This window comes from Nicotiana attenuata, unplaced genomic scaffold (assembly GCF_001879085.1).
Source record: "Nicotiana attenuata strain UT unplaced genomic scaffold, NIATTr2, whole genome shotgun sequence".
In the NCBI taxonomy this organism is placed as follows: Eukaryota; Viridiplantae; Streptophyta; class Magnoliopsida; order Solanales; family Solanaceae; genus Nicotiana; species Nicotiana attenuata.
Genome location: NW_017671236.1, coordinates 126,005 through 150,761, shown reverse-complemented (window position 1 = coordinate 150,761; position 24,757 = coordinate 126,005). Strand labels below are relative to the sequence as shown.

Below are 24,757 nucleotides of genomic sequence, written 5' to 3'. Positions count from 1 at the left end.
GATAGGTGAGATTTTGATCCGAGGGTCGGAATGGAATTCCGAGAGTTGTTGTAGCTTCGTGCTGTGATGTGGGATGTGTGTGCAAAATTTCAGGTCATTCGGAGGTGATTTGGTAGGGTTTCTGGTCGAATACGTGTTTCGGAAGTTTTAGAAGAACTTAGGCTTGAATTCGATGTAATTTGATGGTTTTGGTGTTAATTGATGTGTTTTGATGATTGGAACAAGTTTGAATAACGTTGTAGGATGCATTGGTATTTTTGGTTGAGGTCCCGGGGGCCTCGGGGTGAGTTCGGATGGTTAAACGGAGAGTTTTGGAATTTTTGCATGTTGCTAAGTCTGCTGCAACTGGTGTTTTGGCTTCTACAAAGCTTGGACCGCAGAAGCGGTCTCGCTTGTGCGAAGATTGGACCGCAGAAGCGGTGATGGGACTTGGGCGCTGATTCCGCAGAAGCGGTTGGGGAAGCCGCAGAAGCGGGATTTAAGTCGCAGAAGCGGGTTTTTGGGATTATGGGAATTTCCTCAGAAGCGGAAGGAGACCGCAGAAGCGACATTTTGACCGTAGAAGCGGTTTCTGCTGGACAGAAATATTTAATTCATCTTCATGAAATTTTGAGAAAAGTAACATATTTCACTTCGGACTTGGAGAGTTTTTGGGCGATTTTGAAGAGGGTTTCAAGGGCTTTGATCAGGTATGAACTCTTGGACTTAAAAACATGATTCTATGGTGTAAATACATGGATTAGAGCTGGAAACTTAAGAAATTAAAGGTCAAAAAATGGAAGTTAGGGCTTGAACTTAAGAGAGCAAAAATTGGGTTTTGAGGGGGTCAATTGGACTCCGATTTTGGTGTTTTTCATATGTATAGACTCGTGGCGAGATAAGGAACCCGTTGGTGTAAGAATTTCTGAGTTTCAAGGAGTGGGCCCGGGGCTCGGGTTTTGCCAATTTCGGGATTTTTAATATTTTTCGATTGTTTTCGATTGGGTATTGTTCCGTTGGCATATTGTGACGTATTCGTTGTGGTTTTGGTCAGATTCGACGCGCGTGGAGGCTGATTTGAGGAGCAAAGGCGTCGCGAGCTAGAGATTTCGCCGGTTCGAGGTGAGTAATGATTGTAAATGATATTCTGAGGGTTTGAAACCCCGGATTGCACATCATAGTGCTATGTTGAGGTGACTTGCACGCCGAATAGCGAGCGTGGGGTAGAGCACCGTTGGGGATTATGACTTAACCATCCTGATTAATGATTTTACCACGTATTTGATTGAAATCAGTTTGCTATCATCATTATTTGGGCTGAATGCCATATTTGGGCTTCGTGCTAACTATTTGAACCCTTCGGGGATTGTTGTTGATAATTCCTCACTGATTTAATTATATATATTTGAATTCAGTCATGTTATTTCCTACTGTTTTCAAAACTCAGCCACGTTCACTCAGTTCTAATACTCAAATGATATTTAAATGATGTTTTGGGCTGAGAAACACTGTTTTATTGTTGCCCGAGTGGCTTATGTGATTTTGTTGACTGAGTAAGGCCGAGGGCCTGTATTGTGAGGATACTTATGGATCGGGCTGCGCGCCGCAGCAGTGTTATACTGTTATTGATATGAGGCTGAGGGTCTAGTTTGATGCCACGAGATGGCTTGATATTGCGCTTGGGCCGTAAGGGGCCCCTCCCAGAGTCTGCACACCCCCAGTGAGCGCCGTCGACGATAAACTGAGCGGGCTGCACGCCGCAGCGATATGTGGAGCGGGCTGCACGCCGCAGTGGTACCGATACTGTTTGATGTGTTTACCTTATTTCATTGTCTGCCATTATATGTTGTTTGTGCTACTTCTTGCAATATTTACCTGTTGCTCTGGTATTATCTGATAACCGAGTGTGGTGCCCGAGAGGCGGACTTCTGTGCTTATCTGCACTATTTGTTTTGCATTCAATTGCATAATTGTTGAAAAAGTCATTTTCAAAAGAGGTTTTAAACTGAGCTAAGATATTTCTAAAGTTTTTACAGCTTCACTGCTTTCTCTCAAAGGGTTTTTCACTGTCCCTATATAGCATGATGGTTTGCTTTACGTGATTTCTTACTGCTCAGTTGTTATTTACCCTTATTACTCACTGAGTTGGAGTACTCACTTTACTCCTTGCACCTCGCGTGCAGATGCAGGTATTTGTTCACCCGGTAGCGGGTTTTGGCTGATCAGAAGCAGAGCTATAGGAGTAGCGAGGTGACTGCCTGCGTTCGCAGCACCATTTTTCTCTCTTTTGGTTCATTATTCCGGCTTTGTATATTTTAGGTCTTGTAGTTGTATTTATACTCTGATAGATGCTCGTCACTTGTGACACCCCGGTTTGGGCTGTGTTTGGGTTTTATTCTGCACTTATTAAAGAGATCTTTTAATAGACTGTGGTTACTTAATCATATTAAAGCTTCTTATTAATGTTGACTATTCTAAAAAGATAAGTTGGATTAATTGGCTGGCCTCGTCTTCACGAGAGGCGCCATCACGACCGGGTCCGGGTTTAGGGTCGTGACAAGTTGGTATCAGAGCCTAGGTTACTAGGTCTCACGAGCCATGAGCAGGTTTAGTAGAGTCTCGCGGATCGGTACGGAGACGTCTGTATTTATCCTCGAGAGGCTGCAGAACCTTTAGGAAAACTTCACATTCTTGAATTCTTATCGTGCGTCCTTGATTCAGCTTGAAAAGAAACTCTTGAAATTCCTTCCACGCGTTTGTATGCACGCATGAGCGCTCAGTATCAGATGTGCCTTGATGGCTTGTGATTCCCCGATCGAGGGGCGAGACGTGATCTCTGTGAGTTTGTTGTTGGGCCAGTCTGGAGGACTTGAGGCCGGATCCTTGTCTATGGCTTGAGCACCGAGGTGCTGATTGTGTGAACAAGTGTTTTGAACTTATATGTTCGGTATTGCCCCTATTAGTGGGAGTGACGGCTGGTTAGCTACGTGGTGAGTATGTTAGTGCTGCAAGGTGCATCTGTGTGACTTGGAGGTGATGAGGAAGGCCTACTGGATGATAGAAGAACTATTAGGTGTTTGAATTCCATTGCGATTCGAGGTATAGCCTGAGTTATGGGCGCGCGAAGAGTCTTTTCATGTTTCCAGTTGAGAGTGAAGTAATGTATGAGTTCAGACTCAGGAAGACTAAGTAAATGTGTAATGTGTATGATGGTGGAAGGTATGAGGAAATGTCATATTGAGGCGAAGCAGGCGGGTTATCTCCTGCGGAGTGTTCTGAAGTGGTGTAATCCTTATGTGTATATTAGAAGATCTCATGTGTAATTGAAAAGTGCGTGTTGAAATTTGAAATTTCGGGTCGCTTAAGAGAGTGGGCTTCATTGTTACGGGGATGAATGCGAGATTTGCAGAAGATTTACAGTATTAGATGATCTGTGTTTTCACAAGCTTACGAAGGATTTGAGTCTAATCTCACTATGGTATTGTGGCATCAATATGGTATAAGTGTTATGAGTTGTTGAAGGTATTCTCATCTATGGCTTCGAGCCAAGTGGGGGAGATTGCTAATGATTAGCTGATTGCTCGGTTATGTGTTATGTTGGTTCCGATGTGAGGCGTACGAGAATCAGTTCTGGTTGCGGAGATTGAGCCCGAGGATGGCTCGAGTAAAAGGAAATTTTTGACTAAGGATAGGTTATGTGCTGCAGTGTCAGAAGTGCCAATGAGGCGCTGATTGTTCGGTTCTGTTGATCGGGTTAGAAGCCGAGTTTTCAATGGAAGAGTTCAAGACTTGTGGTATTTCTATGTTAATTATGGGATTCTATGTATTAGTATCAGGAATATAAAGGTAACGGACCTAGATTCGCAGGAAGTTCTTCAGAGTAAAGCATCCTGGAATGTGGTGTTTCTGGGAATATTTGAGAGAGTATTCAGCGGCTTGTGGGTCTTAGACGGTGTGGTCTTATGCTTGGGTCTCGTGTGGTGAGCCTGGGTTGAGGAATTGTAGTGCTACAGCAAGAGGAGATACCAAGTTGAAAATGAATCAGAAGGAAACTTAGATAGATGAAGTAGCTTGATAGTAGACCGAATCGGTGTGGAAAGGATATGATTAATTCTTTCTATGTGTTCGAGGTAATGAGTTTTTACAGGTATTCTGCAGCACTGCTCTTGGGTTTTGATGGCTTGCTTAGCTTGGTCTAGTTAGAAGGATTCAGTCTTGGTAGTTTAACTTGTGCAAACGGAATTGGGAGAGTTCTTGTTGATTTCGACCGTGGTTGGAGAGGTGCATTTTCTACGAATGTCAGAGGCATGAGATGTTCCTACAATATACCTCTTTTGCTTCCCACTCAGCATATATCTTCTCTGCACCATCAATATCATCTAACTTTTCCGGTCCATATCATGGAAAGATAACTTGAACGGTAGACCTTACCTCTATTCTTTAATTTGTTCCATATACGATAGACATCATTTTTCTTTCCCATGCTAGCATAGACGGAAAGAACGATTTCATTAGCAAGCCTTGCACTTTTCCACTTACTTAGGTGCTCGCACTTTTTCAATACCTTTGAAGCCTTTTCTACATCACCAGCTTTAATGTAACCCTTGGCAGCGACTGCATAAGCATTCCATTCAATCAGCAGAGGATCTACTTCCATCTTCATCAAAAGCTTCTCCATCTCCTTAATATCTGGAACAGATGCATATGCATTTAAGCGGATAGTATAGGAGAATGCATTACCAGCAATTCTTTTATCTTCCATCTCTAGCACCAATGAGTGTAGTTTCTGAAGGTCTCCCATTTTAACATAAAGGTTCATCATAATATTGTATGCCTCTACATTAGCATTCCCCAGATACCTCATCTTTTGCATTGTACCTTCTGCTTTTCTCAATGATTTTGCATCAGTATAGCAATTCAAAAGAGCGACATACACACAAGAAGCTCTCAGATTTTCTGGGATGCTAAAGAAATACTTCTCTGCTGCTTCCAATCCATGAGCTTTTGATACCAAATACAGACGGACTGCAACATCTCCAGGTAATAGATAAGGACGCTCGGAGTTGTCAATCCATTCATAAATCTGAGACAAAAATAAGAAGCAGGATATTGAACCTGGAGACAGCACATAAACAAGGGGAAACGCCAACAAAAAAAAAAGTAGTTTTGCTGGAACTGAGACCAACTTGGCACTTAATTTTAAGTGAGTGTAGCCATGGCTGAGACAATTCTAGTTATTCAATCACTTGTTGCATATTTTAGTAAATAATGGCTCACAAACCTTTTTATGTAGGTTTTCAATACGAAACTCTATTTTAAAAATTAGAAGAATCATGTCTGAATTGAATTTTTCTTTTTTACATGATTTGACCCTCTTATTCTAAATCCCCAAAAGACTAACATATGCTAGAGGTAGCAAATGGCCGATTGGGTCAAAACAGGTTAAATTAATGAACAAGTCATAACCAACTCGTTCAAAGTTTGTTTGAATCAAATTGGTAACCCAATCCGTCAAACATGACTTAACTCCTCCCTTTTTTATTTTTTCTCGAGTAAATTCCAAATCCCAAGTTTTAATTTGTGATAGAAAAGGCACCCGGGTCAATACACTGGGTATTCACCTTATCAAGATCTCAAATCAATGATGGGGTCTGTTTGGCACCTCCTAAATGGGCGTCCAAATTGGACCGAACTCATTATCAGGCTACGTTCCCTCAAAGTTATGGAGTAAGACATCGATTTCTCAACAAAATCAATTTTTCTGATTGTATGATGAACTCCCTTGAAAAACATTATCTTTATGAACTTCCAATTCCCAAGTTTTCTTTATGAACTTCCAATTCCCAAGTTTCTCTTTTCAGTGGCGAAGATTATGGAGAATCTCCATTTCTTATAACTCATTTACGACATTGTTCCAACATGCATTAAAGACACTCTAAAGATTAATTAAATTTTTCTATTTTAAGACCTTAAAAGTCTGTTATTTTGACCCTCAAGCCGTCACTTTTAGTTTTAAAATGTGTAGATAGGATATATATATATATATATATATATGCTCCATTTTGTAACATGAATTACGAGTTGACGAAGGTTTAATAATGAAATTAATATCTTGTCCTGATGAATCTTATGATCTCTATGGCAACTTGTTTCAGTCGGTTAAAGATCCCCCTGCTCTCATATAGAAAATGATTAGTGATAGTGACTAAGAAAGATAAAATCTGTGTTTGAAGTCATTATTTATGTGGTTCCAGTTGCATTTCGACCCATTCAGTAACACTTTTTGACCCAATAGTTTGATGGATCACTTTAAAAACCCATTGAAATTTCGGTCAAACGAACTAATGATCATGACCTGGCCCGTTTAAACTTGAACAAGTTAGGTGTTTCATAGCCTATTATTCAGCATCAAGATTCAGTCTAAGGTCAACGCAAGGAGCAAGTCAAGAATCAAGACAAGACTCTAGATGACACATAGATGGGATTTTGTAGCTCTTAGAGAGCAAACTATAATGAGCTGCTATTACATTAGGCATTAATAAACAACAGTTGATTTCATGTTCTCGCAGTCTTAGTGGACCAGTCGGGGGAGCTACAGTGATACAAGGGTCGTCAGTCGAACACGGCCGTGTTGATGGGTCAAATATTACTTCTGTAGATATATATAAATCTTGAATACTCTTGACACAACTTAGAGTTGTCGCTCAGCAGCTAAGGGTCTCCAAAATTACTTAAACATCGCGGTCCAATCCCTTCCTATAGCATTGCTCTTCTTTTTTGGTTTAACAACAAAGTCTGTTCTACTAGGAATTAGGAAACAAAGTCTTTTCTTGTAGGAATTAGTTCCTCAGTTTCGATTACAAAAGGCTGTTCACCCCGAGATATATATCCAAAGGGAGGACAGAGGAAAAGGATATGCAACACTGTGTTCTTCAAGTTAAAAAAAAAAATGGTATGTCTCAAAGTTCTAAAAGTCTTATTAGCTTTTATTTTTTAAATTAGCAAACCATTTATAGTAAGATTTATATAATTAATGGTAGTTGAAACTTGGAAGCATATCCTGATTACTGACCATAAAAAAAGTTTTTGATCCCACTCTAAATTACAACATTATAAACTCCTTATCTTTTTCCCACACTAAATATAAATAACTAACTTGTCATATTTTTGCTTATAACCTAAGTTGCTCGGACTCTTCACTTTCAGCGCCGCAACCCTGTCGATACAACGTGGGTGTGGGTGCGGGTGCGGGTGTGAGATCCGTACCTGACTTTGGGTACTTTGACCAAAATTAACGGAGAGATCAGGAAAAGATACAATGATTGTTTAAAATAAAACAAATGCTAGGATGAAATTGAAGAAAATGAAATACCTTGTATATAAAATTTCTATGTCAGTCCTTTTTTCTTTTATCTCCTCGAATTCATACCTTGTAAGTCTTTCTCACGCTGTATCATAATCTAGACATATTTTTATAACTCTACTTTTAGATATTTGAATTATTTTTAGTCGAATTCCGGCACCTGTATCCGTACCTAGAACCGTACCCCAAAATCTTAAAATTTAAATCATGAAGGATCAAACCTCTAGATCCGTACCCCTATTGAAACCCGTACTTGAGCAACTTAGCTTATAACTATCTTTGTGTTAATGATTGTGTTGTGTAATTATTGTTCCGATTAAAATATCTTATAATATATGTGATTTATGCTTTCACTATTATAATTGACTTATGTATGTTTGTTTTGATTTGTACAATTGTTAGTTCTATTATAAGAGTTTTTATAATTTAGCTAAATATTACGTATCCATTGGTCGAATTTCTTTCTTTACTTTTCCAAAGTTTGTGATCACCCTTAGGGTTTGTTTGGAAAGCCACCAGGTAATTGGGATTGGTGTAATTACTAGGATAGTAATTACACAGCCTAGTAATTAAACAGTATTGTAATTACGACAACATGTTTGTTTGTCATAATATAATTACATTGTAATTATCAGCGTACTGTTTGGTTAAATAGGTGTAATTACACAGTTAAATTATATTTTAAATTCAAAGTTCATTATCAAAAATTAAAAGTTAAGATTTCACAAATATATGCCTTCATAAATAATTTTAAATTTGACATTTAAGATACATATTATTTCTTGAAAATATATTAATTTACTAGTCATATATTTGTAACTAATATAGTAAAAGTAATTGACATATATATATTTTTCAAATAATAATATTTTACTTTAATTAATTATAAAAACTAAAAGCACAGATTTTGTAATAACGTCATGGAGTGCTTAATAAAAACAATTATATTTATAAATATTATGCCATAACATTACTCAAATATTTTACAAAAAGATATCTCATCAATTCTAACTGAAAAATGAATGTCATGCGATCTGAATTAACAAGTCAATATTGCTAGAGCAAATATAACAAAATCGAAAATATAACATAAATTCAAAATTCAAAAAAATTACTCTTATGTAAAATTAAAATAAGCTTCAATATAATTTAAGTAAATATAATTTAAAAGAAAAGAAAAACATAAGTCTATAACCTCATTCAATAATGAGATTCTACTCTAATGACATCACTCATTACATGCCAAGTTTATTAATGACTCGTTGTTTGTAATATTAGGAGGTGTTGTTTCAAATCTAGAACAATAGCACAACTATGCTAAATGAAGATAAAGAAAAATAAAAAACATGAGAAACTACATGGAATCACAAAAATAAAGGTTAGAAAATGAGAATATTATTTAAATATTAAAAAATAATCTATTATTTTAAGATAGTTAAGTTTGCATATAACCTCATCCAAGTTCCAACAACAAAGTTCAACTTTAATGACATCACTCATTATAAGTCAAGTTTGTGGATGACTTATTCTTTCTAAGATTATTATTATTACAAGGTATAATTTCTTAAAAAAATAGAATAACAACATAGCTAAGTGTAATAAAAAAAAAATTAATTAAGAAAGAAAAAAATATGAGAAATTATGTAGAAACACATGAAGTAGAAGTTGAATGAGAAATAAGGAACTAAAAGATAATTAATATAAAAAGACTAATATTTGAAAAAAAGAATTTAAAAAGTTAAAATAAAAAGTAAACTAAAAAGAAAAGAGATTCAGAAAATAACCTTGTACTTACACCCAATTACATGTTGACTAAGTAATTATTTGGTCAGACAAACATATCAAAATTGTGTAATTACACTCAAATTCAATTACAGGATGGCTTTTCAAACAGGCCCTTAACGAAATTAGTGACTTCGCCACTAGAACCCGTCATCTTAGCAATTTCTAAATTGAATGACCAAGAACGGCCCTTCTAAAAGTAGAAGTGGTACCAGATAGCCAAATTTAAGGGTACCATTTAAAACATCAAGTTATCCACTTTTTAAAAACTATTCAAAGATTAGCAAGTTTTGATCAGAGCCTAACTTCCGCCTGAAGGTCTTAAATTTTAGAGTTAATTTTATCTATGGTCATTGAACTTTTGTGTTTGTTACCCAAAAGTCACTTTTTTTTTTGTTACGTAAAAATCATTCAACTTTGTGTTCATTACACAAAAGTCACTTTTCTTTCTTTTGTTACACAAAAATTATTTTACTTTGCTCTAGTTATCACAAAAGTTAGATTTTTACTGAAAAGTCTATTATGCCCTTGATATTATATAAACTTTCATATTTATGTAATACCTTCTATATTATATACTATTTAATATATTTTTAACTATGTATTATATTGATAAATAAAATAACTTAATATTATTTTTATAATATATTCGTATATTTTATTTTTTCTTAATGTTAATTTTCAAAATATATTAGTAGCTTTATTAAATCTGTCAGTAACTCTAATAAATATTGTAGAAAAAATAAATCGGCAAGTACATTTCCGTGAGAAAATTCGCAGGTAAACAAATAAAGAAAATGAGGAAAAAATCATATGTTAATCTGAAGGAAAATCCCTAGGTACTACATGCGAATTTAGCTGGGGATATTTTCTTGGGGATTAACCTAGGCAATTGGTTATTTCGGAAATTATATTACTAGAAATTCGGAAAAAACCGTCCAAAAAAATCGACCAAAGTTGGTCGGAAATTACCGACCAACTTTGGTCGGTAAATTAAATTCAAAAAAAAATTCTGAAAAAAGTTGTTTTATAACGCTATAATATATCTTGAAAATTAAATATACGAATATATTATAAAAATAATAAATAAAATAATATTAAGTTATTTTATTTATAAATATAATACATAGTTAAAAATATATTATATAGTATATAATATAGAAGGTATTACATGAATATGAAGGTTTGTATAATATCAAGGGCATAATAGACTTTTTAAGTAAAAATCTAACTTTTGTGATAACTAGAGCAAAGTAAAATGATTTTTGTATAACAAAAGAAAGAAAAGTGATTTTTGCGCAATGAACACAAAGTTGAATGATTTTTACGTAACAAAAAAAAGAAAAGTGACTTTTGGGTAACAAACACAAAAGTTCAATAACCATGGATAAAATTATCTACTATGTTTTTAAGTAGCGGCTATTTGTGCAAATTCGCCTCCTTCTAGAATTATAGCCCGTTTGACCAAGCTTCTAAAATCAGCTTATTTTGAGAAGTGTTTCTCTACTTTTATAAAAAGTGCTTTTAGTGACAAGTAGTTTGTGTTTGGCTAATTAATTAGAAAAGCACTTTTGACCAGTAATTAGTGTTTGGCCAAGCTTTTGAAAACTGCTTTCTAAGGGTATTTTTCTCAAAAGTGTTTTTGGAGCTTTTTTCTACTTCTCCAAAACAGCACTTTTTTTCCTTCCAATAGCTGGCCAAACATCTCAATTTTTGACCAAAAGTGCTTTTGGCCAAAAAAAGCACAACTAAAAAATAAAGAAGCATTTTAGAGAGAGAGAAAGGAGAGGGTACCTGGAGGGCATGGTTGAAGCGCCGAATGCCCTGAGCTGTTTAATAGCTTTCTTGAGGTCCTGATATTCCACGGGCTTTCCTTCACTAACCCACTGCTTAATTGTTGGAAGAATGGACGCAGTAGAAGGTGCATATCTTATCAGCATTGGGTAAAGAGTGTCCGCCGCTGAAGAAGAGGCTAGGGTTCCAGAATTGGTACAAAATTTGAAAACCATTAGCGAATTAGGGCTACATTTACACCATGATTTCAGACCACCAACACTGTGCTGGAGAACCTTCATCATATTTCAGGAGAACAGATAGTTTAAAATTTCTCACTGATCTCAACTTTCCTCTGTATTTCAAGAGCAAAAGAAAGGAAAGCAAGGCTGTTGAGTTCTAACACATGAGTAGAATGTTTACTAATTTGACCCATTTTCCATCCACGCTAGTAGTATGTTTGCTTTCATCCGCTTGGAGCTTGAAAGCCAATTTTTTGGGTGTTCGCTATAAATTTTTTACCATCTTTTATAAATGTTTTATTGTGTAAAACTGCTTTATAGCCTGTTTAGCAAGAGGGAGGCAAAAAGTGCTTTCTTGTAAAAATAAAAAAAATTAGATAGTTCAGGTGTTTGGCGGAGAAAAATAAGTGCTGTTGAGTGGTAATATAAGCTAATTTTTCAAATATAAGTGCTGTTGGGAATGATATGATAATACGGTAATGACTGCCATATCCATCGGGACTGCGAAACAAAGTGTTATCATAGGGATCGGGGACTGTGCGGTCAGTCCCGTAGAAACAAGTAATGGCAATTTCTTTTTAGCAAACGCTTATGTACTTTTGAAAATTGAAGGAATAAAATAAAGTCCTTTTTAATTTTATCTTGTTTCTTGTCGTATCCATGAGTTAATTTTATTATTTGAAAGTTAAATAAGTACTTCAAATGCTAGTGTCGTGATGAACATGAAACATACTCTTCAAGAGCACCGTAAACATAAAAGGGCCCTCTCTTATGAAACTCTCACAGTAAAGGATTGATTCTGGAAGAAATTATGCCCCGAATCCAAATGGTATCGGAGAAAAATACACCTGAAGCCTCGCATAACTCGACGTAATAAAGTAAAATTTGCGCAATACTTAAATGAGAAGTACGCAAAGAGAAAAACTTGCGCAATACTTAAAAGAAAAAATTACTTCTACAACAAACGTGCCAAGCAGCACAAGTACAAAAGTATGGAAAAAAAAACAAAGTGAAAAGAAAGCAAAAAGCTAAGGTACTGCATCCCTGGAATCCAGAGGAAGAGAAGCATCTGCACCCCAAGGAGAAGTAGGCGGATCCACCGCCGGCTCAAGATCTTGGCCTTCACCATCTTGGCCTTCACCACCATCCCCTTTAGGTTCTTCTTCAATTCCCGAGAACTCAGAACCGGAACCCGAAGAGTCAGTAGCATCAGGTTGGACCGAAAGACCCCTTCGGCCAGTCGACTCCAGCTCACGGGCCTTGGCGATTTCGACATCAAAGTCAATGACGCCCGCTTTGGTCTTTTCCAAGGTTTTTCTCCTCATTCTATACATAGAATATGTTTTTTTTAATAATGAGAGAAGTCGCTCGGTGCCAAAGCTTCCTTAAGACAGTCAACCTCGGTCGAAAGGTTATCTCGCTCAATTCTAGCGGCCTTGAGGCTGATATCAAGGTCACAGTCAGTGGAGTTAAAAACTTTGTTATGCTCTATAACTCTCTTATGCCTCTCTTCCAACCGGGCATACTTCTTCTCAGTGTAGCAACTTCTTTAGCTTTGGAGTTCAAGGCTGCCTCTTGGCTAAGGGTCACTACCTCTTGCTCGCTTTGCTGCAACTAGGGGTGTCAATGAATATTTAAAAATCGACTAAAGCGATCGAACTGTATCGTACCGAACAAATCTTTAGGTTTCTTCTAATAAAACTGTAAGATTTTATATAAATATATAATCGTACTGATAATTAGGGTAGATTTTTTATTTTATGAAAATAAATCGAAAAATACCGAACCGTTGAAAAATATATTTGTATATTAAGTTTAAATACTATAATGCATTAAATTTTTCCTTTAGCATTGGAATTATGAAAGAGGTTACAAGTCAACAAGTAACTAAACTCAAAATCCTAATTCCCAAACCTATTATGATACTTCTACTGAAACTAAATTATTTCCAGCATATTCACTAGTAAGACACAAAGTATTATGACGATTATGAGTAGCAAACTGTACAATGTATTGAATATGCTTCCTTCTGTATGATTTAGATTTATCTTTTTAAATATTTAATCTTCTATAGATTTTATTCTTGAGTTCCAACATGGTTAATATCTTTCCACTCGTGTGATTTATATTTTTTCTGTCTTTGTTTAGTTTCCTTTACGCTGTTGTAGAATAGTTGATGGATCTATACTCTAGTCATCTTTCATATTTTCATAATTATCATTATTTAAACAGTAAAAATATCTAGACAGTTTTGCTAAGTCCTATAAAAGTATATATGTTATTGCATTCTACTTCTCTACTGACTTTTACATGGTACTTAAAAAAATACCAAAAATTAACCGAACCGTACCGATGTCGAAGAGAAACCGACATGATTGGGACGTTTCGAAAAGTCTAATTTTTGTTATACATTATTAAATAACCAAAAAATTCGTATGGTATAAATTTTATAAAATAACCAGCCGAGCCGAACCATTGATACCCCTAGCTGCAACCGAGCCTCCAACTCAACAGCCTCAGCAGCTTGTGCTTCCAGTTCCGAGAGGTGGGCAGCAATTTGATCCCACTCGGCCAACAATTGATCTTGCTCGGAGGTGATTTTCTCCTTGTCAAGGATCAACCTCTAAAGGCCCTCAAAAGAAAGGAAGTTAGCCTGCAAAACAGAAGTACAAATTAAATCCTGCCATAATAAAGATAGAAGGAACAACAGAAGGAACAAAGATCGTACCGTCGCTGCGTTGCATAACATTGTTTACCATACACTCTCCCGAGAGAGACTGTATTTTACTCCTATCCTTCTCTAAAATCAGAGGCTTCAGATAATTAGCAAGTTCACTGGGCGGGACAATAGATGGCATCCGGTAGAAATCGAGATGGAAACACTCCTCCTTCTCTAAGGATCTTCAGAGGGGGCGGAATAATTATGCCCCAAATTCCCGTGAACTGGGGACTGAGGAAGAGGAATATCCTCATCTTGGATGACTGCGGCCGGTGAAGATAATGTAGCCGTTGCTGGTGGAGAAGGCAAAGTTGGCGAAGATGGAGATGAAGCTGATGGCGTTGTAGGTTGAGAAGCAACTGTAGCAAAAGCAATGCTAGTTGTTGGTTGCTTCAAGCGAAGACGGAAAAGACCCGGTACACAGCCTCACAGTACCGGGAACGACGACTAGGACACGAAAACGAGAGTTAGCATCTTCCACTACAGCATATTCCCCCCCAAAGCGTCGTCCACGGTTAGTGTAACTAGCTCAACAGATTGAGCATTCTGTTGAGCTGATGAAGGTCGTCGTCTTCTATGTAGAGAAGCCCCCTCATCATGCTCCTCCATTATCATCGATCACTACAGTGTCTGCGGCTGGATCGCGCGGGATGCCCTTCACCTTTTTTTTTTACCCTTGGCCGTGGAGGAATGTTGCCTTTTTGGTTGCTTGTTCACCGGCCGCGGACTTCGAGAAGAAGCACTTGCACAGGAAGCATGCCTGATGACACCCGTTCGGGCGAAAGCCTGCTGTAACAACCTCGCCGCATCAGTAGGATCAACCAAAATGTCCTCCCCGGGAACGGTAACAGAGCCCTGCGGAAGACCTGATTCAACAAAAAAGAAAAGTTAACCAATTTTCCCATACGAAAAGTAAAAACAAGATAAGTTCAACTTACCATGATTTTTGGCCTTCCGCCCGTATTTAAGGGCTAGTTCTTTCCACTTGAGGGTCTCAGGCGTAGAGACATCCAAAATCTTCTGGACCCACTGGTCCAAGCGTTCAACCCTTGGTGGTTTCCACTGAGTTGCTGAAATAGTGAAAGAAGAAGGGTCAGTAATAGCATGAGATAATCTTTAAATAGAAGGAAAGATAGACGATGAACTTACGAGTACGGTTCCATGATTCAGGAAAGGATAAAGTCATGACCGGGATGATGTCCCTGGTGGCAACTGCAACAAACCGCTCCATCCATCCATGATCGTTGTCATCGTCATGCTGGTTGACAAAGCATGGTGACCACATTTGCCGAAGTTTATCATTTCCCCACAGAAAATCTTGGGTGAATAAAGGTTCATCAGTCGAGCCAGGGATATCTTTTCTCCCATCTCCTGGCATAGACGCCAAAGACAAGCAATAGTACGCCACACAGAAGAGCTCACATGTGCCAAGCAGACTTGGTAACGGAAGCAAACTCCAAGATAATAGAGTGAAACCCCCCGATCAATGTAAACGAGCCCAAAGTGAAGGGGTACGTATAACCATACGTAAAACCCTTCTTGAAGAAGGTTACTCGCTCTGCTAGGTCAGGAGCATTGATGTTCAAATCTTGACAACCAAAGTCTTCCTTCACAAGAGGGATGCTAGAAGGATAGATGGAAGAAGGATATTCCCCAACAGCCCATGTGCGGGGGTTAGCAGAAGGGTACTTCTCTTCGAAGTCTTTATTTGTAGTAAGCCTTCTGGGGATAATGATGCTCACGTAGGAGGAGCATCATCAGTAGTGTTCTCTTTGTTCTTTGAAGCACTGAAATTTCTGGAAGAAGAGGCCATTGTTATCAGAAGGAAGTAAGGGTTTTTTCTCTGAAAAACAAGATTAAAAGGAAGTTGAAAACAAGTGTGAATTGAGTAAAGAGAGTTTGAGAGAGTTTAGAAAATTATGAAGTGTAAAAAGGAGAAGATTGATGCGTATAAGTAAAGAAATATGCGGCTAAAATTGTAGCCATAATTACCTCGAGAACCGGCGAAAGTGTTGCGGAATCATGGGATGATGTGTGTTCGGAAAATTAAATGAGGAGAGACGTGCATCTAATCAACCGTCAGAAGCTTTTTAGAGCGGGTCAGAGAATTTTTCGCCAAGAAAGGTATCTTCACCAACTTCTCCGGTGATACAAGGATGTGCCACCGGAAAGCAGGGGTACTATCTGTATAGGGTAAGAAATGTTTATATTAAATGCTCACATAATAAAGCGACACATGGAGCCGAAGACAGATGGAAAGCAAGGTAAATGTCAATCAGGTCCGAAGGCAGCAATCCCGTTTGTTCCCGAAGGGAATAATGTCCATAAAGACAAAATAAATGCCTGTCATCTGCTAGCATTTAATTGAGAATATCCTATAGCATTAAGTACGTAGTCCTTTATAGAGAATATGGTATTCATTGTCTACCGTTACACATTCTTCAATGGCCCCCATAATTGTCATTTAAGAGGGACTTGATCCTAGGACCTTGTTTCCTAAGAACAACTATAAATAGTGAGCTCAACAACTATTGTAAAGAGAATTTTATGACAAGCTCATACTATACACTGTTCAAAGCTTAATACAGTAATATTTTATCTTCTTGCTTATTTATATCATTACAACTTCCTCCGGAAGCTCGGCTCCTGCAACCAGGATTTCTGCTGTCTTATCTCGATTTCAACGCTAAATTTTATATTCTTGTTTAATTTTTTTTTTCTTTTGTGATCAAACCGATTCACTTGTCTATAAACCACATATAAATTCAACTGTACCGTTTACGGATAAAAAATGTGTTATTGTATAAAACTATTTTATACATTATTTTTATATTACTAATTTATATACTTATAAACAATATAAAAACAATGTACATTATATTTCTAACTATTAAAATGTTAAAAATATTTTAAAAAATACAAAAATAAAGTAAAACTTTTAAGATATGCTAATGTTAAAAACCTTTTCGGGATGAATAGAAACATAAAATTGTTAAATTTTTTGAATTAAATTAATACATTTAGAGGATGCTTGAAAATCACTAAGTCATAATTTAATATATTTAAAACTAATAAGAATATGGTATAGAAAAGCTCATTTTGACTCTCTATAGTTATTGTGACACCTAAAATTGAATGGGTGATTTGCACAAATAGGACACTTCGGCACCACTCTTGATTTTTTGACCTTAATTATCTTATGGGCAGAATTGAAGTCTAACAAGTGTTACTATTTGCTTGCTCTATCGGTAATACTTTTAATGTTGACCTTAAAGGTTTGTCCATGAGACAATCAAGGATCAAAAAGCAAGAACATTCATTTTTGGGGTCAATGGATGTAATTTCCTAAAATATGAATCGAGGGAAGTATTTTTTTGTGACCCAGTTGAGTCTTGTTATTAACCTAGTTATTATATAGGCAGAGTCAAAGACCCAGCAGAGACTTTAGGAAATCCAAGAAATGGAAACGGGAGTGATAGTTGAACTGCAGAGAAACTCACCAAATTGGGCTAAGGTAGTTGACGAAATAGTGAGAATAGAGAAGAAGATTTTCCCTAAACACGAGTCATTGGCTCGATCCTTTGATGAAGAACTCAAAAAGAAGAACAGTGGGTTGCTCTATACCCAAGTAGGTGCAGATATTGCTGGTTATGTCATGTACTCTTGGCCTTCTTCCCTCTGTGCTTGCATCACTAAATTAGCAGGTCTGAATAAAGCGAAGCCCTTTTCATCTTGCTTAATTTTTCCTGTTAGTAGTTGGTCTTATTCTTGACTTTATCTTATTGTTCTTTGATTGGACTTAGTATGATTACTTTAAGGGATCCTTTGGTTTATTGACAAGTTATGATGGGATTAGTTATCCTAGTATTACTTCTTATTGAATGTTTGGTATGTTGTATTAATCATGAGATAGTCAATTTTACTACTTTGTCTTTGGGATAATTCCACTCTGCAAGTATAAGTTATCCCAATATTATTTTTAATCCTTAGATACTTATCCCAGGATTAGTAACCAAACAAACGATAAGGCGGTACTAAATTTTTATCCCAGGATTATTTTTGCTTATCCATCATACTAAACAATCCCTAAGTGTTATGCCTTTTAGAGTCTTTTAGCCCTTTCAGAGATTTTTATACTAATAGAAAATATAAAGAACTTCTGATACTCTTTATTTTTATTTTTGTTCTAGTTAATATTGGCCTGAGATAATTTAGATGAAGAATTATGGTAAATGAAGATTTATATAGCCAAACTAACTTGTTTGGAAGCGAGGGATAGTAGTTATTTCTGTTGTTCTTGGATTGGAGTCTATAAGGTGATATTAGGAAATAGCTTTTTGAAAATGTAAAAGAAGATAAAATGCATTCATTGATTGAGGTATCCTAAAATTGATGCTGTGGGATTAGGGATGAAGTCTAAAGAGTAATCAGTTCTTGTTGATGACTGGACGGACTTAGTTTCCCAAAACATTACTGTGGTTGTAATCGTTGTTGACATACTGGTCTATGAAGCTTGTACCAATGTGACTCACAATTAGGTTGGGACGAATTTTGGCATGAAGAAGTTGAATACATGGGATTGCACCAGCTCTAGGTGAGATGTCGATAGGACCAATTGGTGAGATCAGATAGGAAGTTATGATCATGACTATGAGGAACTCACATCTGATGTGACATAGCACATGAGAAAGCACAATCAGGAGTGCGAATGCGATTATAGCTTGAGCATTCAAAAGATAAGGATACTTATTCGGAGAGCTTGAATCTATAATCAAGTTGTCTATCTAAGAAGAATATGCTTGAAGGCATTTGCCAACAAGTTCTAATCTGCGTGAACAGATGGGTAGGAAAAGTTGCTTTTGGTCTTTCAATGCACTTCACTATAGCTGGATTGGACGGTATATGCAGCATTTCATGAAGGATCCAGGTCTTATAAATTAGAGAATTGTCATGCATTTTTCCTCTTTGAGCAAACTGATACGTTACAATGATGTGCTGGCACCTCCAGAACAAAGAATTGAACAGGGTGTTTAGCAGTTGTAATTTGTAAAAGAGATGTTGCCGTAGTTACCCGGTACATGTGCTGGTAAGAGGTAACAAGTATCCCGTGAAATAGTCCAGGTGTGTGTAAGTTGTGGCCTGGACACCATCCGCATTGAAAAAAACCCTGCTTCCACAATCATTAGTTTGGCTACTGAGGATTTGCATGACTCGTTAGGCTATTTCACGCTGACCAAAATCTGGCCTTGTTTAACCTGCTACTCAAATTAGGATGACTAAAGCTTAATTAGCTACTATTGAGGAACATTGAACCTTGAAATAGCTAGCAGTTTGTTTTTAAGGAATTTTGCAGGAGAGTTCAGTTAAATCTTTCTCTGAAGGTCAGTTAAGCATTGTCTATCATCATTTGCATAGAAGATAAAACCGGCTTGCTTGTGATGTTTTTTTTTTTCTTTTCCGTTTTAAAGAATTGCTTTGGTTCTCTAATTGGTTGCGAATTTCTTATCATGATCTTTTATCCAAAAAAAAATATGACTTAACCTTTGAGGAATTTAAATGGAGAAACATGGTTAGTGAGGATTCATATATCCGATTCCAACTTGTTTTGGACTGAGGCGTCGGTGTTGTAACTTCTTTAAAGGTATAAAGGTTTTTTTTCTACTACATGCCTGTCGCTTTCCTGTTTGTTTGCTCATTGCCTGCATAAATCAGCACAAATTGAGATAGACAAGGAACACTACTAAAAAACAGCTGATTTGCGACTGAATATTTGCGACCGAAACTATCAAATTTTCAAAAATAATATTTGTTATATTTTTTTTTTTAATTTTTGGCTCAAAATTGCGACTGCTTTGGTCGCTCAATTGCGCGGAAAATATCGCGATTTTTTTTTAATGGTTTGTGACTGAATCAGTCGTAAATATTAAAATTAAAAATAAAATTAAATTAAAGGTTGCGACCGATGTAGTCAGAATACGCAATTAAAACGAGATTTGACTGGTCAACAGCAGTTGCGACCGAATCGGTCATAATTTGAAAATTCAAATTTCAAATTTGAACAGCAGTTGCGACCGATTCGATCACTAATTGTTTTTTTTAATACACCCTAACCCGTTTTTTCTTCATTCTTCTTTCTTCTCCAACTTTTTTCCCTCTTCTCCCCTCTCATCTTCTGCCCCCAACCCGGTCTATTTGTCAATTTTATCCTCCAATCTAACCATATTAGGTATGATTTCCCTCTATCTCACTCCCCCTCTCCCTCACCCTCTTCATCTCCCCCGTTCAGCCGCCCCCTGTCCACTCTCCCCCAATTATTTTGTTCTTAAGTTGTTTAACTCATTTTTGGTGCAAGAATTCGGCGTCTCATCTCCCTCCGGTGATAGTCCGGCAGCAGATTTGTTGATTTATTTTTCAGATTTTTTTTGCAATATAATATGTATATAGTGATATTAAAAATTTACTTGGTTAGATTAATTAGCTGTTTTTATTGTTTATATAAATTCTTGTTTAATACTTGTTTATATAAACTCTTGTTTAAAATTCTTGTATAATAAATTCATTTTTAATGTTTATATTATTATATTTATTATGTATACTTTATGTTCTTCAAAGTTTTTTATATCTATTTGTAGTAGATATTGGATTTTGGATTGCTATATTAGGTTTTTAGTTAATTGTTAGGTGTTTGTTTGACTGTTTTATTTGGCAGGTGGTGTAATTAGAAATACAGCAGGTTGTTGCTTAAAAATGCCAAGATTTATGACTGAATCTGACACATACTTCACCGGGAATTATCCAGATTTGCGACTGATTCAGTTGCAATTGAATATTTCTAACAATTTTTTATTAACAATTGCGACGGAATCAGTTGCTACATTTGTGACTGATTCGATCTCTACATTTGTGACTGATTCGGTCGCAAATCGCTTAATTTCAAATGTCCCCGCATTTTCCAGTTTGCGACTGAATCCGTCGCAATGTTTCGACTGATTCAGTCGCAAATATATTGCGACGATGTATTTTCTGACTGACACGTTTCAGTCGCAAATCGATCGAAAAAACAGGATTTTCAACCGATTTGTGACTGATTTGACTGTCACAAATTTGCTGTTTTTTAGTAGTGGAAGTTCATTTACAATGTTCCTTTTTCTTTTGACAAATAAAAAGTATGTGTTCGTTTACTGATGCATCCTTCCTCTGTGGCTGGAAATAAACATCAGTGAAAGAGACTTACAGGGGACAAGGCCATGGAGAAAATTTGCTCAAGGCAGCAGTGCAGAAATGCAGAATAAGAAATGTTCATCGGATATCGCTTCATGTAGATCCTACAAGGACTCCAGCAATGCAGCTATACAAGAAACTTGGTTTTCAAGTAGATACTCTTGTGGAGGGCTATTATTCTTCAGATCGAAATGCCTATAGAATGTATTTGGATTTTGACATTGAATAACATAATCAAATAATCAGAGAATTTTAATCTTTCCCTGATTTTGCAGCTGACTCATTCATTTGTGTGCAACAGAGATTTCTATCTTCCCTTGCAAAAATCTGGCTCGGAAAAATTGCATTCACAACTGGCCTTGAAATTTCACTACTATTATATGCAATATGCCCTCAAATTGAAATAGGAGAATACTAGGAAATGTCCAAAGAAAAGCACAGTACAATATGATAAATAAAGCACATTGAAGCAAAATCAAAGCATGTGTACCTTGTTGCAAAGCTAAGCAAGTAAATAAGAATAGCTTGGTGGGGTGTGGGGGTGGGGGGGGGGGTGGGGAATAAAGTGGGAAAAAAAAACATCAGAAATAGCCAGATTTATAGTTGGTAATTGAAAAATAGCCACAGTTTCAAAAGTAATCAAAAATTTAGCCACTTTTTCATGTAAAGATAAAATCTGAACAAAAACTCCCTTAAAAATCCGGAAAAATTCCAACATAATATGCTAGAGTTCGAATTTTTTACATATGAGATTCCAGCTAATGTGCTGGAATTCATAATGTGCTGGAGTTCCAACATAATATGCTGGAAGTTTAAACGCAGGAACTTCATAATCCAGCACATTATGTTAGAACTTTCCGTGTGCTGGAATTCCAACATAATATGCTGGAAATTTATTCGCAGGAGCTTCGTAATCCAGCATATTATGCTTCAACTTTTCGTGTTTCAGCAAAATAATGGTTATTTTTCAATGTCTTTACAAACATTGACTATTTTTCAACTACCAGTCCGAAAACTGACTAGCCCGTGCTATTCTCACAAAGAGATTTTTTCTTTCCTATACCATATATGAAACCATATTACCAAAAATGTTCATAGTTTCTAATTTACCCGCCCTATCCACATTTTTTCTACAGTTATTATACCAATCATTAAATACTAATTAATAGTAGCTGAATCTTCCTAATTTGTCGAGCTAAAATTGAGGAACAGAATATTCTAAAAAGATTTGGCGTAAATCAGATCAAATCATATTCTTCCAGATATTCCTATTTAGGCGCGCTACAATTATGGAAGTAAATATTCTTCCAGATATTTTCCACCATTGATAGCCATTAAAAAGCTTGAAAGCTTTGAATTCAAATTTGGGTTTTCGAAAATCATTATTTGTTTGGATTGGGTGTTGTTGAAAATAATCGGGAATATGGTTTGGAGTTTATATCTCAATTTTGAGGGGTTTTGGTGAAGATTAGACTTGATTTTGACTGAAATTCAGATTGAAACTCGAAGAAGAAGAAGAAGAAGACATATTGCAGAAATTGTAGATAAATTGTAGATTATTTGTATTCTGATTGTAGATGCTTTATTTTCTGTTTTCACAAATAAAAAACGGCTAAACTTCTACAAATCTTCTGAAAAAACGTAATTATGTCAAAACTCACAATTATGCAACAATTGGATGGGAATTGGGATTTAAAAATTCAATGTACCCAGTTTGTAGATATTTTGTAGATAAATTGTAGATTATTTGTATTCTAATCGTAGGTGCTTTGTTTTCTGTTTTCACAAATCAAAAATGACTAAAACTTCTACAAATCTTCTGAAAAAAACGCAATTATGTCGAAAATGCCAATTATGCTACAATTGAAATGGGAATTGGGATATTAAAATTCAATGTATCCAGTTTGTAGATATTTTGTAGATAAATTGTAGATTATTTGTATTCTGATTGTAGATGCATTGTTTTCTGTTTTCACAAATCCAAAACGACTAAAACTTCTACACAATCTTCTGCAAAAAATAGTCTACAATTTATCTACAATTTTTCTATAATTTATCTACAATTTTTGCAATATGTCTTCTTCTTCGAGTTTCAATCTGAATTTCAGTCAAAACCAAGTCTAATTTTCACCAAAACCCCTCAAAAATGAGATATAAACTCCAAAACATATTCCCAATTATTTTCAACAACCCAATCAAAACAAATAATGATTTTTGAAAACCCAAATTTAAATTCAAAGCTTCAAAGCTTTTTAATGACTGTCAATGGTGGAATTGCTGCTCTCTTGTCTCTTTGAAGGTTTGTTCTTCTTCATTGAGAAAATTTGAAGCTGAAGGTAAATGTGTGTATGAACTTTGAAGATTTGACTTCAATTTTGATGAACTTTGTTGTTCTTCATTGATGAACTTCAACTGGAGTAAAATGGGGAACCAACTTTGTTGAAGGGTTTCTTCAATTTTCTGTGAATTTAGAGGGAGAATTTGGTTTCAGAAGATGGAAAATGGTAAAAAGAACGTGGGTATGGGTAAAACGTGGGTGGGACTAAGGGGTTAGGAGAGAGAAACGTGCAGATTCCTTTAATTAAGGAGTAAAAAATATACAATTAATTATACCCTTAATTAATTATGGTATAGAATTGGTAATTTGGTATACTAAATGTAATTAAGTCAAACCTTAAATATTGAGGGTAATAAGGTTTCCTATGTGGCATAGGAATGTAAAAATCTATTTCACAAATAAAGTGGCAAAACAAATTATTTGCAGGGTCGGTAGCTAAACGGAAGTCCTGGCTTTCTCTTGAACTAGGGAAAGACCCCTCTCTAAGTAAAGGTAAGATTTTTAGCCCTCTAGATCACTCCATCTAAAATACAACAGGGACAACCGAATAAGGGGCAAGCGGATGAAATATCCAAAGAAAGCATGCTAAGATCTAACAATTATTAAAAGAAAAATGAAAAAAAAGAATGTGAATGCAATAGCAAAGCTTATTCTGTATCTTTTGGAAGGTTAAGCAAGTAATCTGTACATAATCATAGCTAAAAACGTAGAAATTTAATGTAGGAAAACGAAAACAAAAAATATGTTGCTGCCCAGGATCGAACTGGGGACCTTTAGTGTGTAAGACTAACGTGATAACCACTACACCACAGCAACCTGTTTGTTAATGATGATGTTATTGAAAAATATGTATGCGAAGTAAATCTTATATTAAATCTTAAGTAAATGCTTTTTAATTGGTATAGGTCATGATTTTTGTGTTCCTACTTCTCATGATAGAAGTTTTAGTGACTGCGGATACACTCCTAAACAAAAACTAGGAAGTGTTATATATGGTATAAAAAGGTACCTCATATTTGAATCATTTGATTGTGGTTATTGAGGAAAAAAATAATACAGTCAATATTATTTGACTGGATATTTTTCCGCTATTGAATAGGATCTACAATGTAATTTATTGATTCATGAAAATCCAGTAGCTTTTGTCCAATCCCACTAAAAATTGAAAGGTCCTATTTCTTTTTTTTCATAACTCAATTATTGTTATTTATCTAATGACAAGTTAAACCCTATGTTTTAGAAAGAAGTTATATATGCTGATGGTGTAAAGAATCTTTTCACAATCCAGATTTTAAAGGGAATTCCAAGCAATAATTTATAATAAGCATTGCTTAGTAATT

The 24,757-nt window shown here is 35.9% G+C and overlaps 3 protein-coding genes and 1 non-coding gene across 4 annotated transcripts in view; 1 reads left to right on the top strand and 3 right to left on the bottom strand.

The window, feature by feature from the left end:
• Positions 1 to 4,932, bottom strand: part of LOC109206917 (pentatricopeptide repeat-containing protein At2g20710, mitochondrial-like) — a 6,010-nt gene extending 1,078 nt beyond the window's left edge. Inside the window, exon 1 of the mRNA XM_019369787.1 lies at positions 4,544 to 4,932. Within this exon, the coding sequence (XP_019225332.1) occupies positions 4,544 to 4,852 (309 nt within the window). The 5' untranslated portion in view covers positions 4,853 to 4,932. The remainder of the gene's footprint in view (positions 1 to 4,543) is intronic.
• On the bottom strand, positions 4,907 to 11,685 carry LOC109206916. Its single transcript, XM_019369786.1, has 2 exons — positions 10,919 to 11,685; positions 4,907 to 5,062 (listed from the first exon to the last, which is right to left on the bottom strand). Exons 1-2 carry the CDS (start codon positions 11,200 to 11,202, stop codon positions 4,927 to 4,929), a joined length of 420 nt encoding a protein of 139 aa, XP_019225331.1. The 5' UTR covers positions 11,203 to 11,685; the 3' UTR covers positions 4,907 to 4,926.
• A 5,319-nt stretch (positions 11,686 to 17,004) lies between these two features.
• Positions 17,005 to 21,358, top strand: LOC109206915 (putative ribosomal-protein-alanine acetyltransferase). The gene is made up of 2 exons (XM_019369785.1): positions 17,005 to 17,562; positions 21,079 to 21,358. Exons 1-2 carry the CDS (start codon positions 17,319 to 17,321, stop codon positions 21,306 to 21,308), a joined length of 474 nt encoding a protein of 157 aa, XP_019225330.1. The 5' UTR covers positions 17,005 to 17,318; the 3' UTR covers positions 21,309 to 21,358.
• Positions 21,359 to 24,160: 2,802 nt separating this feature from the next.
• Positions 24,161 to 24,233, bottom strand: TRNAV-UAC. Its single transcript has one exon. It is a non-coding gene; the product is annotated as a tRNA-Val (tRNA).
• Between the last annotated feature and the right edge of the window lie 524 nt (positions 24,234 to 24,757).

Coding starts and splice junctions, on each gene's coding strand:
- LOC109206916 (XM_019369786.1), bottom strand. CDS start 11,202: ATGATGAAGGTTCTCCAGCACAGTGTTGGTGGTCTGAAATCATGGTGT. Junction 5,063..10,918: donor GCTTCAACCATGCCCTCCAG/GTACCCTCTCCT, acceptor TTTTTGTCTCAG/ATTTATGAATGGATTGACAA.
- LOC109206915 (XM_019369785.1), top strand. CDS start 17,319: ATGGAAACGGGAGTGATAGTTGAACTGCAGAGAAACTCACCAAATTGG. Junction 17,563..21,078: donor TTGCATCACTAAATTAGCAG/GTCTGAATAAAG, acceptor AATAAACATCAG/TGAAAGAGACTTACAGGGGA.